The following is an 18,441-nucleotide window of genomic DNA, read 5'->3' on the forward strand; positions in this document are numbered from 1 at the left end:
TGATTTCTGTCTTTTTATTATTATTTATTATTATTATTATTATTATTACTACTACTACTACTACTACTACTACTACTACTACATTTATATCCCGCTTTTCCACCAAGGAGCCCAGAGCGGTGTACTACATACTTGAGTTTCTCCTCACAACAACCCTGTGAAGTAGGTTAGGCTGAGAGAGACATGACTGGCCCAGAGTCACCCAGCTAGTATCATCATGGCTGAATGGGGATTTGAACTCCGGTCTCCCTGGTCCTAGTCCAGCACTCTAACCACTACACCATGCTGGTGAAGGACTGGAATATTGTGAAGGACTAGAATTTCATGCAGGTGAAGTGGGGAAGAGCTGATTCCATGTTACATGTAAATGAGCCTCAACACATGACAAAACTAACCCAGGTTAGTGGCAAACTAACCTGGATTAGCTGGAGGCCAAACTCCCAAACCCAGGCTAGCCAAAGGCAGCTAACACTGAACATAAACCTGGATCTTAACTCAGGTTAGTACACAAAAGAGTTACCAGAGCCTGGGTTTGGTGATTGTGTGTCCACATTGTGTGTCTTGAGGTCTTGACAGCCGCCCACCATGTTTTCCAGAGAGGGCTGCAGCTGCCAGGTCCGGGAGCAGGACCACTCTGCACAGCCCTCTCTATGGTTTCCAGCTTGGACTGGCATGAATGGGGCTTGCCTCGCCTCCTGCCCCCACGCAGCCAAGCACATCATGGCTGTGATATGCTGAGCTTTTCCCCTTCTAGCAGTGCAGGGCATCTTCCCACATTTCTCGGGCAGACTTCTGTGCACCACGCTGGCTGCTGTTGTGATCATGTGCGCATGGGGTTTGCAAAGCCCAACGAAGACTCTGCTCATGTGACCCGCCAGTGCATTAGACTGGGCTAGGCTTCTGCCTAGCCCCATACGATTGTGTGTCAAGGCTCAATGCTTAACCACAATTAAGATCAAGGGAGGGGAACCTGTTCCCAAGAGTTGGGGAAATGAAAGGAGGAATCCTGTTGTCAACTCACCATCTGTCATTGTGGTTAAAAGTCACATCTTCATCAGTTTTTCTGGGTTTTCAGCTATAGTTAAAAGCAGCCTAATAACTACAGCTGAAAAGTAATATCTTTGCCTCTACAAGTATGAATTGCAATACTCAAGCAATGGCATAATGCACATTTTCTATGAGGAATTCCAGAATAAAGTAAAATGTCCTCACAGCAGAATGTACCAAACCAAAAGGACTTTTCAAAGGAGCCTCTAGGCGGGGGGGGGGGGGGGACACAGAGAAACTATAAGCAAGATTTACCTATGTGATACGGTCCACAGCCCAGCACCATCATTCCATGGTCATCAAATTTTACATCATGCTCCTAAAATAGAACACAGTAAGAGAAGTCATTGGGAATTATTCTCAACAGCACCCATTGTGCACACAAGAAAAAACCATTTATGCCTTGCAGTCCTTTATCCAAAAAATCAGACTCTCAGGACTTCAGTTTGACCTCATTTACCGTCCTTTAAAACAGGCATAAGGCCATTGAATTAAATTGATTTTTTTGAAGGCTCAGTTTTACCTTAATAATATGACCACTTTAAAGACACTGGGGCATACTCATGAGACACATTCTACATCTTACTGAAACCATATTGGCAGCAATAATAGCATAATAAAGGAAGTAATAAACAAATCTGTAGTAGTCTTACAAATGATTAATGTTAGCTTGCAAAACACTGCAGACCTAATTAATACTTCCTAAACCTTTTAATTTGAAATAATACAGTCTAAGTTAGTTGCCACCACTTTTGAACTCACATTAGTGCAGTCATCAATGGGGAGAACCGACTCACATCAGTTCTCCACTATGCAACTGAGTCTGGAGACCAAAGGCAAGAGTGATTCCTAAAAACACCCAGACAAATTAAATAGCACAGAAAGCAGAGGTAGGGTCCAATTTAGGAAGCAAAAGAGACACTTGAGTGAGAAGTACAAAAACCTTCCAGCCCTTCCCTACGTAACCCTTTCAGCCCCTCTCCTTAAGTGCTTTCCTCCCCGCTGAGCTCACTTCTTGTATCAGAGCCCAGTTGAAAGGAACGTGAAGTTGGGTTGGAAGACAGACAGATCACGGGGGACTAAGCTGCAGGCAAGGCAGGAAGTTGTGTGCTCCTCATCCAGATTGCCTTTTAGTTCTGAACATCAGTCTCCTCCATCCCTGACTTTCTAATTAATTGCAGCAAATCTGCCACTGTCACATCTAATCTGAGGGGTGGCAGCTCTTCATCTGCTGCACATCTCTCTCTTTCAATAAACAATAGTCAAACCATATGATAAGTTGAGGGGTTCGTTCAAGGACTAAGCATATTGTTTTATTAGACTGCCTGCATTAATTAGCAATGCTTCTGTCTATGTATGAACATCTGCAGCTGCTTTATAATGAATCAGATCAATGGTCTATCTTGCTCAGTATGACCATTTTGACTGGCAGCAGCTCTCCAAGATCTCAAGCAAAACTCTTTTCAAGCTTTGCATTCACAAGATCCCTTAGCTGAAGATACCAGGGATTGAATCTAGGACCATATGCTTACAAAACATGTGCTCTACCACTGAGATATGGGTCCTCCCACCGTAAGAGATCCTTGATGTTCTCTCTTTTTAAAATCATGCCAGTACAGAAAAATACTAAATATTGCAGCTTATTTTTATAATTTACCACTTTTCAAGAAAAATTCCCAGGACAGGTTATGTAGCAAAAAGAATGAAATTAAGCAGTATGATAATTCAACTGGACTTTGACTCAGGTTGCTGGCCATACTGTAGGCATTTTATATCTGAAATTACTTGCCTTGCCATGCCTGTCTGTGAATTTATTTATTTAGTTAGCTGTGTGTTTGTTTATTACACACACAAACATCCCATGGTAGTACCTCTCTTGCAGTGCGCATCTGAGAACCCATTACCAACTTTGCTATCTTTGACCCTAGTTTATCCATTCCCTACTTTGTCATGTTTAAGGATGTGCAGAAACCCTGTGTGTTACAGAAACTCATTTGACTTCCCTTGATAATTCTCAGAATATTCTCCTTGGGAGAAACCCTGACATTCACTTCTAATTCACTGTTTTGGAATATCAGTGTCGACTCTAGTCATGTGTGGAGTTCAGAGCTATCTAAGTATGGCCTTAGTTCCCCTACTGCTTGCCCTACTTCCTGGTTCCCATAGACTGGTGTATTTGTCTTCAACTTTTGCAAAGTTAAATGCAAAACTGATTTGATATTATGACTTTCTGGCCCACTTGTTGCCTGACTTGTGCGCCAATAGCATGCCAACAAAGGGACCACAACTCCACCAATGGAACTGTTCAAGAGATCAGTCCCATTCCCTAAGTCAGAATCTCTCTCTCACACACACGCACAAATGAGCTACTTCTGCGGCACTGCCTCAATACCCACAACATTCTCCCAAGTAATCGCTTTAAGAAAAAAAATCATTTATACCAATGCTAGGGAATTAGCATGTTCATTACACAATTTGTTGTTAATAAGTGGTGTGAAATGGGATGGGATAGATCAACCCACTGTGCTCACAAAGGTATTGCACTAGGCAAATGGAATTTGGTGGTAAGAGATTAAACTTCACATGGAAAATCTCTCCCACACTGCAAAACGGCAAGCAAAACTTTCATTGATGAAAGTCTCATTGGTAGTCCACAGCAAAGAGCAAAGGCAGCATGTTAGTTGTTCATAGATGTTGGGATTTAGGGAACAAAACTGTGGCACTGTGGGTAAATTTTCATTGCTTGTATCTGTGCTATGCCTGCTCAAACGGATTTTAATGCTCCCAGCTATACTTTCACTTTCTCAATAACAACAGTGGAAAACATTTCCACCTGTGCTCCAATGGGATTATGCTTATGCCAGCTTCTCTAAACCATAGCTGTTTCTAGACCGAATGAATTTGAGTTACAAGGTCAATAGATACTAATGGGAGAAAATATATCATAATATGTTGTAGCTATACAATAGTAAACGACTGCACTTACCTGGCCATTATAAGTGACATAGAGGTAATTAGTTATAGCAGGGTATTCTCCTGCCAGTGTGTCAATCTGCAGAGGAAGGCAAAAAAAAGGTGAACAAACTACTTTTTAGCATTTCAGATTCTACTGTTTTTCTCTTTTCATTCCGTTCTTCAACGAACTCACTGCTTTCTATCTCCTGTCTGCACAAGTACTTATGGGTAACGTAAATCCACCAGCAGTTGATAATTCTTTTTCATTCTATACATGTCTATATTGCTTTTCCGCACCAAGCAGTTTCATATACAAAGCCGTGTAAAGACTAGCCATTAGAGAGGAGAGCTGGTCTTGTGGTAGCAAGCATGACTTGTCCCCATAGCTAAGCAGGGTCTGCCCTGGTTGCATATGAATGGGAGACTAGAAGTGTGAGCACTGTAAGATAGTCTCCTTAGGGAATGAAGCCGCTCTGGGAAGAGCAGAAGGTTCCAAGTTCCCTCCCTGGCTTCTCCAAGATAGAGCTGAGAGAGATTCCTGCCTGCAACCTTGGAGAAGCCGCTGCCAGTCTGTGAAGACAATACTGAGCTAGATAGACCAATGGTCTGACTTGGTATATGGCAGCTTCCTATGTTCCCATGATCAGCATTGCTGTAATCAGTAACATTATCGTTACAAATAACCAGGGTACTTTGGATTATGGTATTCACAGTGGCCAGGATCCAAAGAACCATACAGCCAGTTTCACGTATCCAAGACTCTTTGCACATGTGTTTCTCAAACAGTGTTTGCGCATGTGTTTCTCATAACCCTTCATGCTGCATGTAGCAATCAGCTTTGGAAACCAAGGAGACTTTCAAAGGCAGTTTGAAATATGGCATGGCGAGGGAAGAGTCTGCTGTACCAAGTGGAAAAGTGAGACAGTCCCATTGGTCTTAGCTGCACCCAACATAGCTCTTTTGATCCCAAACTAGTGTTGCTTCTGGATCACTTGCAGACAGCCGTTGGATCACATACAGCCCAATTCTATATACGTTTACTCAAAAGTAAGTTCCATGGAGTTCAGTGGGATTTACACCCAAGGCACACAAAATCACAGCCCTAGAGTGCACTGATACTGACCCTTTTTTTCATGATGTGCTGCTATTGCTCCAGAGATTTGTCTGGGCTGCTTATACCACATTGTGCCTTTCCCCCTCTGCTTTAATGCCAGCTGGCCTTTAGTTTTTTGTTTTGTTTTGTTTTTAAATCAGAGCACCTGGGAGGGAGTAGAAAGGAGAGACTCAGATAATCCCACAGCCATGCTGTATTCAGGAGAAATGTACCCTTTTCTGTCACAAGAAGAATGACCTTTTAAAGGATAGATTGTCACTGGTCATTCGGTTAAAGAACAGATGGCACTCACATCAGTTCTGTAAAGATGGTGCAGCACAACTTTGATACATTTCCCTAGGCCAGCTCAGAATGTAGAAGAATGCCAGCAAAAAAGGACAGCGGGGTTTTAGGGTACAGATGGGCCCTTCAAGCTGTTTCAAGCATAGACGAAAACAGTGAAAAAACGCAAGGTAGGGGAACAACTGGCAGAACCTGCATATCAGCACCCCTTAATCGAACAGCAAAATGTCTATGGAACACCTATGAAAGCAACTGTGACATTGTCATGAATACCAGATGAACTTATTATGTTCAGCGCTATCACAATGAATACCAAATGAACTTGCAATGATGGGAAAGTTAAAATAAAGTATTACCCTATAAAAATTTATTGCCAAGAGTCAGACAAAGAGAGCTTCATGTTTCACGGTCACACGACATGACGGGTCAACACCAACGTTCTCACCCTTTCCCACTTCCCTGCTGGAAACCTAGGCAGAGGACGTGGTTTGATCCAAAGAAGGCCTTTCTTGGATGAGTTTTCAAAAACTTGAGTTTGTGAGAGTGACAAAGGGCAGTAATTCCAGAGTGAAAAGCTGGTGTAAAGGCTGGCATGCTTTTTTGTAACTTAAGAGTCTGAAGTCCAGTAATTTGCCCTACTACCACATTCATATGTGATCTCAGGCATGCCACTTGGGATCTCACTTTTAGGTGGTCTTGTGTAGCAAGCATGACCTGTCCCCTTAGCTAAGCAGGGTCTGCCCTGGTTATTTATTTTTATTTATTTATTTTTACATTTATATCCCACTCTTCCTCCAAGGAGCCCAGAGTGGTGTACTACATACTTGAGTTTCTCCTCACAACAACCCTGTGAAGTAGGTTAGGCTGAGAGAGAAGTGACGAGCCCAGAGTCACCCAGCTAGTATCATGGCTGAATGGGGATTTGAACTCGGGTCTCCCCAATCCTAGTCCAGCACTCTAACCACTACACCATGCTGGCTCTGCATTTTAATGGGAGACTTGATGTGTGAGCCCTGTAAGATATTCCCCTCAGGGGATGGAGCCTCTCTGGGAAGAGCAGAAGGTTCCAAGTTCCCTCCCTGGTAGCATCTCCAAGATAGAACTGAGAGAGATTCCTGCCTACAACCTTGGAGAAGCCACTGCCAGTCTGTGTAGACAATATTGAGCTAGATGGACCTATGGTCTGACTCAGTAGCTTCCTATGGCAGCTTCCTATGTTCCTAAGTGTTCCATATAAACTTAACATGAGATTTCAAATCCTCATTGAGACATTCAGTGTTAGACATTATTTCAGTTGAGAACCATTAGATGCAAAACTGGGTCATGTCCAGGGAGCCTTAATTTCAATCATCACCACACCGGTTCTGCTGTATTTACCATCCCTGAAGTCCAGATATGCAGTATGCTGAGAGAGTCCATAGCTAAGGAGCAGTGGCTCAGGATTGGTGGAGGTGGTGGTGTAGTTCACAGGTTTGGCTTCCTGGGCTGACTGCAGGTATGTCCTAAAGGCAAATACCCCAGTCTGGATTTGCCTGAATGCTACCTGTGCTCCAGTTCTCACCCCAGGTCAAGGAAAGTTGTCATCTGGTTAAATATCTAGTTGTTGAAAATAGGCTATGCTTGCTGGATATTGGAGGCTTGTTTGTCCATGATATAGAACTACCATTACCTTCCTGGCAGCCAGACCTTCATTATTCGCTCTGAACTTGAACACTTGCAAATAAGTAGACTGTTGGCAAAGAAACCATAGTTTTGTAACCTTCTGTCTCCTCTAAAGAAAACTGACCATGCAAAGCTGTCCTGGACCTTCTAGTTACACAAGGAGTACAGGAGCAGACTATTAGTGTGTTGGGTAGAGAGGGCCTTAAAAATACTTACTGATGCAGCTAAGGACACACAGGAAATCTGTACAGACAGATTTGGTCTCATGCGCTCAAATTATGGTCTCATGCACTGCTGAACACTGATGTGCCAGATTATGCTCCAGCTAAATCCAAGGAGTTCTCTGGGTGGCCTTAGGCAAGCCACTGCCTTTCTCTCTAACATACCCACCTCCAGGGATGGGCCAAGCCTCTCCTCCCTAGCATCGGAGATGGCACCCCCAACTTGTGTGGCACCTAGGTGTGCCAAATGCCACACTTCCCTGGTGGCATTCCCCTCCCCCCCCATTCTCCCTCTTACTGGTGGTGCACTAATGCTGCTCCTCCTACCCCAGGATTTTAAAAAGGAAGAGAGGAACAGAGTAGAGAGGAGGAAGTGTGGAGGAGAGGAGAGTGGTGAGTTAGAGCATCTCTCATGGTGTATTCCATAATTATTAAGAACAACATTTTTTGTCTATTTTGAAAGTTTAAACCAATCCAAGACATGCATGTTGTTATACCTGTTTCACCCAAGGTGTTATGTTCTTCTTGAGTCTCAGCTCCCTGCTCTGTGCTTCAGTCATTCCCAGGCACTTCCCAATCTGTTTATCCGAGAAGCCAATCTGCTTGGCTCTTCTGAGGCTTTCCTCTGGAATGGACTGGCTGGGATGAACACAAGAACAGCATGTTACTGACATCTTGCATCCTTCATGTTTTTCTCAAAAGCTGTTTGAACTCAAAGCGGGCAGTGGTGGGGTGTGTTAAAAGAAGGGCAGATTTAATTACCGGTGGTGAATTTCAGAATAGAAAACCCAAGTCCAAATCCTGCACTCAACTGATGCCTACTAGGTGGCACTGGACAAGGCGTCATCTGACAGGTGGGTTATGTGGTTTTTTCTCCCACCAATCACATCCCAGAAGAGGAGGCGCGAGATGCCTCCCTTCATTATTACTTTTTTTTTAGTTTGATGGCCAGCCGGTGTTCTTTTAGACTGACTAGTCAAAACAACAGAATGCTTAACCCGAACCTGCTGAATCTGACCCAAATCTTTGCAGGTTTTTATAATGAACTTGCCTTTTTAACTTCCTTCCTCATCTCATTTTCCCCCACCCCCAACACAAACCATTTAAGAGGCCATGGAAGTTTAAAGTAGAAATCATTGCTTTCTCTCTGTAATGAAGAAAAATGCAGCGTCATGCTATCAGCTCAAACACAAAGGGCTCAGCTTGCATTGAACCTGTAGTCTCCATTGTTAAGCTTCCAGCAACAACATCTGTATATGTAAAGCCAATGTTTCTATGGGGCTTCTATAAGAGAACTCTTATAGGAAGACCCACATTTTGCTTTTCCATCTGTACTTGCATTCAACTCAGGAGTTTCTCCCTCCCCCTCCCCTTGTGGACTCCCTCCACAGAATTTAACCAATCTGCCACAAGCCCTCCCCCAGCACCCACAATTGCAAATCGCTCAAAGAGCAGACCATACTGAACACAGCTGTCAAACTCCCCTTCATGCTGACACTTAGCATCCCTGGGTGCTGGGAAATCCACCCAGCAAACATTTAAAAAAAACCAAAACTACAAAAGTGCAACTTTGGGGAAAAGCCAAATTACCAGCAATGGCCCCTCCACACATCACAGATAAGTGTCAGGGCATTCCAGAAGCCTTGGTTTACCCCCGAAAGCCGCTGAAAATAGAGGATTTTTTTTATGCCGGACATAATTCGGGCTAAGCCAGAAAGTGCAGCCATAATTTTGGGGGAAACAGAGTTGTGTCTGAACTGGTCCCTGATAGCCCACAACGACTTTGGGGTTAATCCAGCTGATATGTGGACTCGCACCCTCAATTCTGGAGGAGGTTCGAACTAACAGCCATGTGTATAAAAGCTCCTGGAGAGCAAGGTTGCCTACGCTTGGGATAGATAACACCCTGTGTCTCTTACATCAGATAACACCCTGTGTCTCTTACATCAGTTACTTCCCACCTCACCCCACCCCTTTCAGAATGGGGAACTCTTATTAATAACATTTATGTGTGTGCTCATTATCCATCAGTGGAATGGCTATAGGCTGCTACCAACTGAAGGATCAATGACTAGAAGCCACTATGCTAAACAGGTATGTCCTAATGAAAGCAAGATCTGCCAATACCTAGAAGGCTTCCTGCATTTTTGTTCTCATTGGCTAATCTAAATGTTGGTTCCTCTTCTTGCCTTTGAGTCCTTGCTCTTTTGCCATCTCTGACCTTCCCTCTTTGAACTAAGCCCTCCTTATGTATTTTTCATCTTCTCAGTTGCTGTTTCTCTTTCTGTATGAAGTACCTGCCGTGCACTTCAGTTTCTTCTATTGCATCTACCCATCACCCTGATAAACCTTTTGCCTCTCTCCAATTTCTAATCCACCTTCTTTGGAGCTCTGCTTTGGCCAGACTGCAGAGAGCCTGCATATATTTTTAGCTTCTTTGCTTCCTATTCTCAGTGTTAAAAACATCTTTGCCTGCTTGTCTAATAAATCAATATTTTATGTGCAAGCAAGCACTGAATCAGGAAGGAGGAAATGATTAACAAATAAGACACTTTTCCTAAAGGAGGGCCTTTGAATTATGCTCCTTGTACATTTGAAATTAATACGAGTATTGTGTCAGGGAGCTTTTAAAAAGCAAAGACAATTTGGGGAAATGCTCCAGATTAAACAAAGGAAAGCAAGGGAGAAGTTGCACTTGAAGTAAATGAAGCCAGAAGAATGGTTGGAGATGAAAGCTTGTGGGGACTGCTCAGTGGATCTAGGAGCAAAAATATCCTAATCCTGTGTCAAAGTATCACAGGACACCTTGCAGTATTTGCTGCATGCCATGCTAACCAGTCCTGGAAAGACACCTTGATCTTGAAGGCCAAGCAGGCTCAGGTCCACTCAGTACTTGCACTATGAGGCCATCTTAGAAATTAGAGGCAGTAGATTTGAGAGGCAGCAGGGTTGCAGGAAAATCCTCTGGAACCTTGCCCTCATGTTTGATTCAGCCCCTTGCTTTCATCCTTCCATCAGATTTTGACAGAGAATGGGGTGTCTTACTGAACCAAAGAGAATTAGGCAAGCTTCCCGCAATTGATCTCATTGCCTGACAGAATTGAGTCAAATACAACAAGGGGCGTGTGCTCAAAAAAAGCTTTTTATTCATGATCATGAAGGCACAGTACAGGTCAAGAAAGTCTGACAAGCACTCCACCACAAGCGTATGCAGTGGCTAGCTTATATAGATTTTTTTAAAAAGCAAATTGGCCTGTCCGCCCTCCCCACTCCAGCTATGCTTCTTTCTCTGCTGTGTGGAGAATTGTCTCACATACAGTATCTTTTGTCAGGCTCTGGTATTTGCCACCTCTTGGCAGAGAGAGACCTCACATTCTTAAAAACAATTTCATTCTGGCCTACTGGCCTTACAATCTGTTTAGAAACCTGAACCAAACTTTTATACACTTATCTGTAGGCCTGGGTTAAACATTTCATCAGCAGCAGCACAACTGGGCTGGGGAGAGCTGTGCGTTCAAACAATCCAACTTGAACTTTGACTTTCTTGGATAGCCTTGGGCAAACCCGTTGGTTCAGAATGGACCATGTGGACCTCATGGACTAAATGTAACTAAGGTTCATAAAATAAACTGAGAACAAAGCTGCAGACAATCACCAATCCCAGCTTTGCTTCCCATGAAGGGCCTGTATGCAATCCCAGGCTGCCTTGCTCTCCCCGGCCTGGGAACTCTCTATCATATGATTTATGTGAATATGTGCATTGCTCACAAATCAATAGTAATTCAAACTTCCCTTCTTTATGCTCTCACATATTTAAATAAAATATACAATTAATATAATGCATCTGATGGCTTGATAGACAAGTAGCTGGAAAAGAATGAAACCCATATTCAACTAAATATAATTAAGAGCTAGCAAGGTCAGATCCTAGATTGCTATAAATACTAAGAGGTTTGCATAACATATAGAATGCCTAGACAGAGAAAGATCTCTAGAAATTAATGAGTGCTAAGCCATATTAAAAGGGGGTTAAGATAATGGAAGTTTTTAGCTTCCATAATTAAAAAATTTAATCTGAAATGACACAAAGTCACTTTCAGGGATTTGCAAGGGAAAGGAACATTCTGAAACCCTTGCCAAACTCTTACCTAGTACTGTATTTATTTTTATCGCCTGCCTGTGCAGTTTTGTAGAGTTGTACATCTGTAGAGGATGAAGTGTTTTGAAAATATACTTGTATCTGAAGATAGAAGAGAAGGCACTCTAATCTGAAATACAGCTACTAACACAGACTTTTATGTATATGCCAGAATATTAGCATTCAGTCAATAAGCCAAGGTCCCAGCCCTCATAACTGCTGATAAAAATACATAGGGGTTCTGCTTTAGACCAGGGCTTCTTAACTTTGGGCCCCCAGATGTTGTTGGACTACAACTCCCAGAATCCCCACCCACAAAGGACATGTCTGGGGATTCTGGGAGTTGTAGTCGAACAACATCTGGGGGCCCAAGGTTAAGAAACCCTGCTTTAGACACCGTGGCAAGAAGACTGTGACGCTTTCAGAAAACAGGAAGGCTGTTCACACGAGTAGCCCTACCTAGGCTTGTGCAGCCCTACCGGGGTAGGGCTGTGCATGTGAAGCCCTGGGATAGAGGCCAATCCCAGTGCTGCCCTGGGATCCACCCCCCACCCAGGCTTTTAACCTATTCACTCAGGCTACACAAGCCGTGTGGCTCCTGGCAGTGTGGCTTTCTGGAGCATCCAGAAAGCCACTCTGCCAGGAGCAGCATGGCTTGTGTGGGCACACGATCCGCACATTCCACAGAAGAATGAAGATCATCTGGGAGGAAGGTAGGTGCTATCCTGTCTCCCCCAGTGCCTTCCGTGCCCCAATTAAATACCTTAATGGCTGGAACTATGCCAGCACACACTGTGAGAACATGGGCACTGTCTTTATTAAACAAGCAGAGTACACTGAGCTTTTTGCATTATTAAGCAAGTATAATTAGAAAGTCTGCCATCCTAAGCATACTTAGTAGGAACTACGGTAAGTTCCACTGAACTCAGGGGAAATTATTTCAGAGCAAACATGCTTAGGACTGGGCTGTAAGCCTGATTCATTTATGCTAAGGTTCTTGGTTTGCACAGTTAATTCAAGTCGCAGTTATTGTTTTTAGTGGACAATCCTACACCTAATGCCTATTACAAAAACATAACTTGTCACTTATCTTACAAATATCACAAAATTTGAGAAGAGTAACATGATTTTGCAAAGGAATAATAAAGAGGAAATAATATATCTGACTCAACAGCATTTGACCATCACTAGCAGTAAGGCAGAGTTCAAAGTTGATCAGTTTCACATTCTAAATATTGCAATACCTGCTCTGACTTGAGGAAAATTAGCTTGTATTGCTGTATCTTTTGGCTGCTCCTGAAAAACTCAAAGCCATCTGCCATCTGATTCCAGGCAAAGGAAGAAACTGACCTTCATCTACAGCTCTTTTTCTCAATTCAGATCTTCTTTATTCCATAATAATTTGCCAAAAAGAAAGCATTGCAAGAAATGGCTCGTTCACTCTGGGCTAGAAACCATGATGCAGTTGAATGATTCAATCATTTCAGGTGGAATACTGTGATGCTCCAGTTTTGTGACATGCAGTTATGTCAGCCATATGAACTGAACATATGATAAATGCAGCACCCAGTGCAACATTGATGGTACAACAAAGGAAGTATTAAAGTAGGGCAAGAAACCTTCTCAGCACTACATGCATAGTTAACCCACAAAGACAAGGCAGAGAAACACCGATAATGAAGGCAGAAAGCCCCCTACATTTCTGACTGCTTTGCTCTGTGTATTTGTAACTTAATTGTACTGTAGTTTTAGAACATGCTTTGTTTCAAAAAAAAGGAAAAAAGATGGCAGATCAATGGTTTCTTATCTCACAATAACCTTTTGAATTAAATCAACATTTTTTAGATTGGACAACTGCAACAGAGTCCTGATACATTTGTAGTCCGACAAATCCAAGTCAGTTTAGCTAAGATTTAAACACAGACCCTAGATCCAAACCCAACATCCCAGCTACTCAACCATACCAACAAGCGCACACACACACACACACACACACACACACACACACACACCCCACGTACATATAGGGGGAAACAGGAAGATGGTGGCAAACTTCACACCCACTCTACATATGTTCAGCAGAATGTCTGCATCATGTACAAATGCATGTGGCCCTTGTCCATGGGGGTTCCATTCCCGCCAATTTCTGTGGATAACAAAACTGCGGATAATGAGACCTTGAGGCAATGGGAACTGGGGAGTTAGGTTCATGGAGGTAGGGGAAAAGGCAGAAAAAACAGAAACAAAGTGTCATGCAAACAAAAATCTGCAAGTCTCCAGCAGTCCAGCAATGCACCCCCAGACCCAAATTCGGCTGATTTTCCCCCCAAAATGGAGGGGGGGTTGTTTTCCCCCCAAACAGCCACAAAATGGCTCTGTTTAGCAAAATGGTGAATAGAAATGTATTTATTTATTTATTACATTTCTACACCGCCCTATCTGAAGGCTCTGGGCGGTGTACAGCAACAAAACAAAACAAAACAAAACAAAACAAAAAAACCCCACAAAAACAAACAACCATTTTTAAAACAATCAACTCAAAACAATATAAAACAAATTTAAAAATAGTTTAAAAGCATTTAAGACCAGTTTAAAACATTAAAGAACAATGGAAAAACCTTGGAAGGCCAGACCAAATAAATACGTTTTTTGGGCTCTCTTGAAGGCCAACAGCAATTGGTCTTCAAGAGTGCATTCCACAGCCCGGGAGCAGCTACAGAGAAGGCTCAGTTCTGCGTCACCACCAGACGTACTGGTGGTAACCTCGGAAGTCATTCCTGGCTACCCTGAAATCGTGGATAGGTGAATTTTAGGTATTTTTTAATCTGCGTACAAGAGCCACCTATACAGCCATCTCTCTCTCTTTCTCTACACACAGACACACACCATCTAAAACATGTAGTTGTCAGTTATATACATGCACACACCATGCAGACATCTCATTACATAAGAACAACCATGCTGAATCAGGCCCAAGGCCCATCTAATCCAGTATTCTGTTTCACACAGTGGCCCACCAGATGCCGCTGGAAGCCTACAGGCAGGAGTTGAGGGCATGCCCTCCCTCCTGCTGTTACTCCCCTGCAACTGGTACTCAGAGGCATCCTGAAACACAGGGATATAGGAAGCTGCCATATAATGAGTCAGACCATTGGTCTATCTAGCTCAGTATTGTCTTCACAGACTGGCAGCAGCTTCTCCAAGGTTGTAGGCAGGAATTTCTCTCAGCCCTATCTTGGAGATGCCAGGGAGGGAACTTGGAACCTTCTGCTCTTCCCAGAGCGTAGCCTTGCCTCATAAGAAATGCGCTCTAGGCCCCTGATCATCTTGGTTGCCCTCTTCTGCACCTTTTCCAGTTCTACAAGGTCCTACTTTAGATGTGGTGACCAGAATTGTATGCAGTACTCCAGGTGGGGCTGCACCATAGTTTTATATAAGGGCATTATAATATTAGCAGTTTTATTTTCAATCCCCTTCCTAATGATCCCTAGCATGGAACTGGCCTTTTTCACAGCTGCCGCACATTGAGTTGACACTTTCAACAAGCTGGCCACCACAACCCTAAGATCCCTCTCCTGTTCAGTCACCGACAGCTCAGATTCCATCAGCATATACTTGAAGCTGGGGGTTTTCATCCCAGTGTGCATCACTTTACACTTGCTAACATTGAACTTCATTTGCCATTTTGTCGCCCACTCACCCAGTTTGGAGAGATCCTTTTGGAGCTCCTCACAATCCGTTTTGGATTTCACTACCCGAAAGAGTTTGGTATCATCTGCAAATTTGGCCACCTCGCTGCTTATGCCTACTTCTAGATAATTTATGAATAAATTAAGAATCACCAGTCCCAGTACAGATCTTCTTACTTCCCTCCGTTTAGAGAAGTTTCCATTTATCCCTGTCCTTCAAACAGTTACCAATCCACACATGGACCTGTCCCCTTATCCCATGTCTGCTAAGTTTCCTCAGGAGTCTTTGATAAGGAACTTTGTTGAAAGCTTTTTGGAAGTCCAGGTATACTGTGTCAACTGGATCACCTTTATCCACACATTTGTTGACACTCTCAAAGAACTCCAAAAGGTTTGCGAGGCAAGATTTACCTTTGCAGAAGTCATGCCGGTTCTCTCCCAGCAGGGCGTCTTCTTTTATGTGCTTTACAATTTTATCCTTGAGGATGCTTTCCATCAATTTGCCTGCAATGGACGTTAAGCTAATCAGACTGTAATTTCCCGGATCGCCCCTGGATCCCTTTTTTGAAAATCGGTGTTACATCTGCTACTTTCCAGTACAGAGCCTGATTGCAGGGATAAGTTATATATTTTAGCAAGGAGGTTGGCATTGAATATATGTTGCCTGTCGCTCTACATGCACTCATCCTGGATCTATAATGGGAACAGTCATGGTTTCTGTGCATTCATTTTTATGATCTCATTCTAGTTACAGACATCTCTATCATCATTACTTTCCTTTCAGGCATCCCAAGGATTTTCACAACAGTAAGGCAGTGTTGTATCTATTTTCTTCATTGGGAAACTGCACGTGAAATTGTACTTCTACTACTACTACTACTATCTATATACCACTCTTCAACCAAAGTTCACAAAGTGGTTTATAAAGAAAAATAAATAATACATAAATAAAATGGTGCAGTCAGATCTAGATTAAAGGTCTCTTTTCTGGCTGGAAGAGACTCTCTGGGGTCTGAGGGAGAAGTCTTTCCCAGCCCTGCTCTATGATCATTTTCACTAGAAATGCCACAAGGTCTGAACTTGAAATCTTCCGCATGCAAAGCAAGTATTCTGCCATTGAGTTATGGCCTTTCCCCATTGTTGCTCTCTGAGCCATAGCCTTTCTGATAGATCAATTTACTTAACGAAAGCAGGGTCAACATCACCTTCCAGTTTCATTGTGTTCTCTCTCTCTCTCTCTCTCTCTCACACACACACACACACACACACACACACACGTACTACGGCCTACTCTCTACTTTTCTGTTAATTTTACAAACATATGCATACCCTTCAAAAATCTTCATAAGGTTGAATTCCCTTAATGCCATCCTGTAACTAAATTTAAAGCACTGGAATTCTGAGAGGCGGTGATTAACATCTTTTATACTGTTCTACTCTCAATATTTGCATCCACAAAATGACAGTTTGAAGTTTTAGAGCAGGAGAAAAAATTGTCTTCAAGCTAGACAATCAGCTTTTTTATACACTGTCATAATCATGTAATGGCTGGCGGGGTGGGGGGGAGGGCAATTATTTCCTAACAAAACGAAGTCTCTTGTGTTTTCCTGTTTATAAATAATACAAGCTATTCTCTCTGCACACTCCCTCCCTCCTCCTGTTTTCAACTTTCAGTGTGGATTTTTGTTGGTGGGGTTTTTATTATTATTATTATTTAAAATTCTCCTCTGTCATCTCTGAAACTCCATCCACTCATGCTTCTTCTTCAATAATAAATGATAAAAGGAAATGGAATAAATTCCCCTTAATGAGGAAATTTTCACCTGGCGCAGAGGAACCGGGGAAATCTATTAACTGACTCGAGGAACGCCCGCAGCATCACAATTATCGAGGGAACCAGAACGCTTCAGCACGGTCCTCTCTTCCACTTGACTGACTTTCATCTGATCTACCAGCTCATGAGTAATATTAAACTAACGTGCCTTTGGAAAGCACCCTCTCTGATATGCATTTGAGAATTCCTGCTAACTGAAGAGCTTTACAAAGTTATTAGCAGCAAGGGTAGCGGCATCACACACTGCAAAAATATTTAAGCAATCAGATGAGAATATCCACATTCCCCATTTAGGATTGTATCTGCACATAAGATACAATCCTAAATAAGCAAATACTTATTGAACTTATTTATTTTCCTACATAATTTATTTAGCTTTATTTATTTTCCTACATAAGCAAATACTGGCAATGCTGGAGACAGAACTTAGACATTTAGGGCACATCCACAATACAGACTTGAATCAGTTTAACAGCCATTCCCTCCTCCTAAGCAAACCTGAGATTTATAGTTCAATGGGGACAGGGCTAAGGATCACAAGCAGAGAATTCCTGCCAAACTACAAATTTTTGGGAAAGGGCTGGTTCCATGTTTTGCTCCCCCGCCCCATTAAACTGCTCTCTATGGTCCCCTTGCTACCTAGGTCAACCCCTCTTCCTAGGTTCATGATGGGGCTTACCTTGCTGGATGGTATAGGAGAGAGGAAGCGATGGTTGAGTGGCTCCCTTGGTCGAGAGTATTGTTCCACCATCATAACACAAATGCTATGTGTATAGAGGTGCCCTCAGGAGTTTGGCAGTGGGCTGTTCTGGGCCATTGACAGCTATCTAGTAATGCCAACCCCTGACATCAGCCTCGACTTGGAGGAGACATGGCAGCTAAACTAGTATTAAAACCGTATAGGTTTCTAATCTAGATAAGTTCAAAAAGAGTCCATCACAGTTGCCACCAGTGATACATCATTACTGGCCCTTGATATTCTTTTTCTTGTCTGCCAGGCTCTACTTACTGCCTATCCTGTTTTTTGGCATCAGTTATGTATCAGCTAACATGTAAAGTAGAGAGTATATGTGGGCAATTGGTAGGTTTGAGTTGTGGATCTCATCAGAACTGTCTTCCCTAGGACTCAACATCTATCTATCTGTCTGTCTGTCTAATCTTCTAAGGCGTACCTGTGGCTAATCCCATGTGTGGCAGCTCTCATGAGAGTTTGTGAGCAGAAGCACCGTGGTGATTGGGCAGTGGAGATTCCATATGCAGATAGGGGGGAGGAGCCCGTGATGTTAAGGTCAGTTGGAATGCAATTGTTACTGGTCGGAAGATGTTCTTGATTGCAGAGGAGAGGAATCTATATATATTTATAAAGATAGTGGGCAGGGGTCTACGAATAGAGGAGTCGTCAGAGAGGAAAGAGCCCCTTCAGGAGAAGGAGGCTGCTGCTGTGTGAATTAGACAAGGGGTGGGCAAGGTCTGTTAACTCAGGGAGGGAGGGAGGGAGA

General features: G+C 43.0%; 1 protein-coding gene across 7 annotated transcripts in view; it reads right to left on the bottom strand.

Annotated features, from left to right (window-relative positions):
• LOC128340704 (carbamoyl-phosphate synthase [ammonia], mitochondrial-like) overlaps positions 1 to 18,441 on the bottom strand; it is a 165,562-nt gene that overhangs the window by 68,251 nt on the left and 78,870 nt on the right. For all 7 annotated transcript variants that reach the window (XM_053286193.1, XM_053286190.1, XM_053286194.1 and 4 more), the window contains 3 exons: positions 7,779 to 7,920; positions 4,034 to 4,099; positions 1,303 to 1,366 (listed from right to left, as the gene is read on the bottom strand). In XM_053286193.1, the coding sequence (XP_053142168.1) occupies positions 1,303 to 1,366; positions 4,034 to 4,099; positions 7,779 to 7,920 (272 nt within the window). The remainder of the gene's footprint in view (positions 1 to 1,302; positions 1,367 to 4,033; positions 4,100 to 7,778; positions 7,921 to 18,441) is intronic.

Source organism: Hemicordylus capensis, chromosome 1 (genome assembly GCF_027244095.1).
Source record: "Hemicordylus capensis ecotype Gifberg chromosome 1, rHemCap1.1.pri, whole genome shotgun sequence".
Lineage (NCBI taxonomy): Eukaryota > Metazoa > Chordata > Lepidosauria > Squamata > Cordylidae > Hemicordylus > Hemicordylus capensis.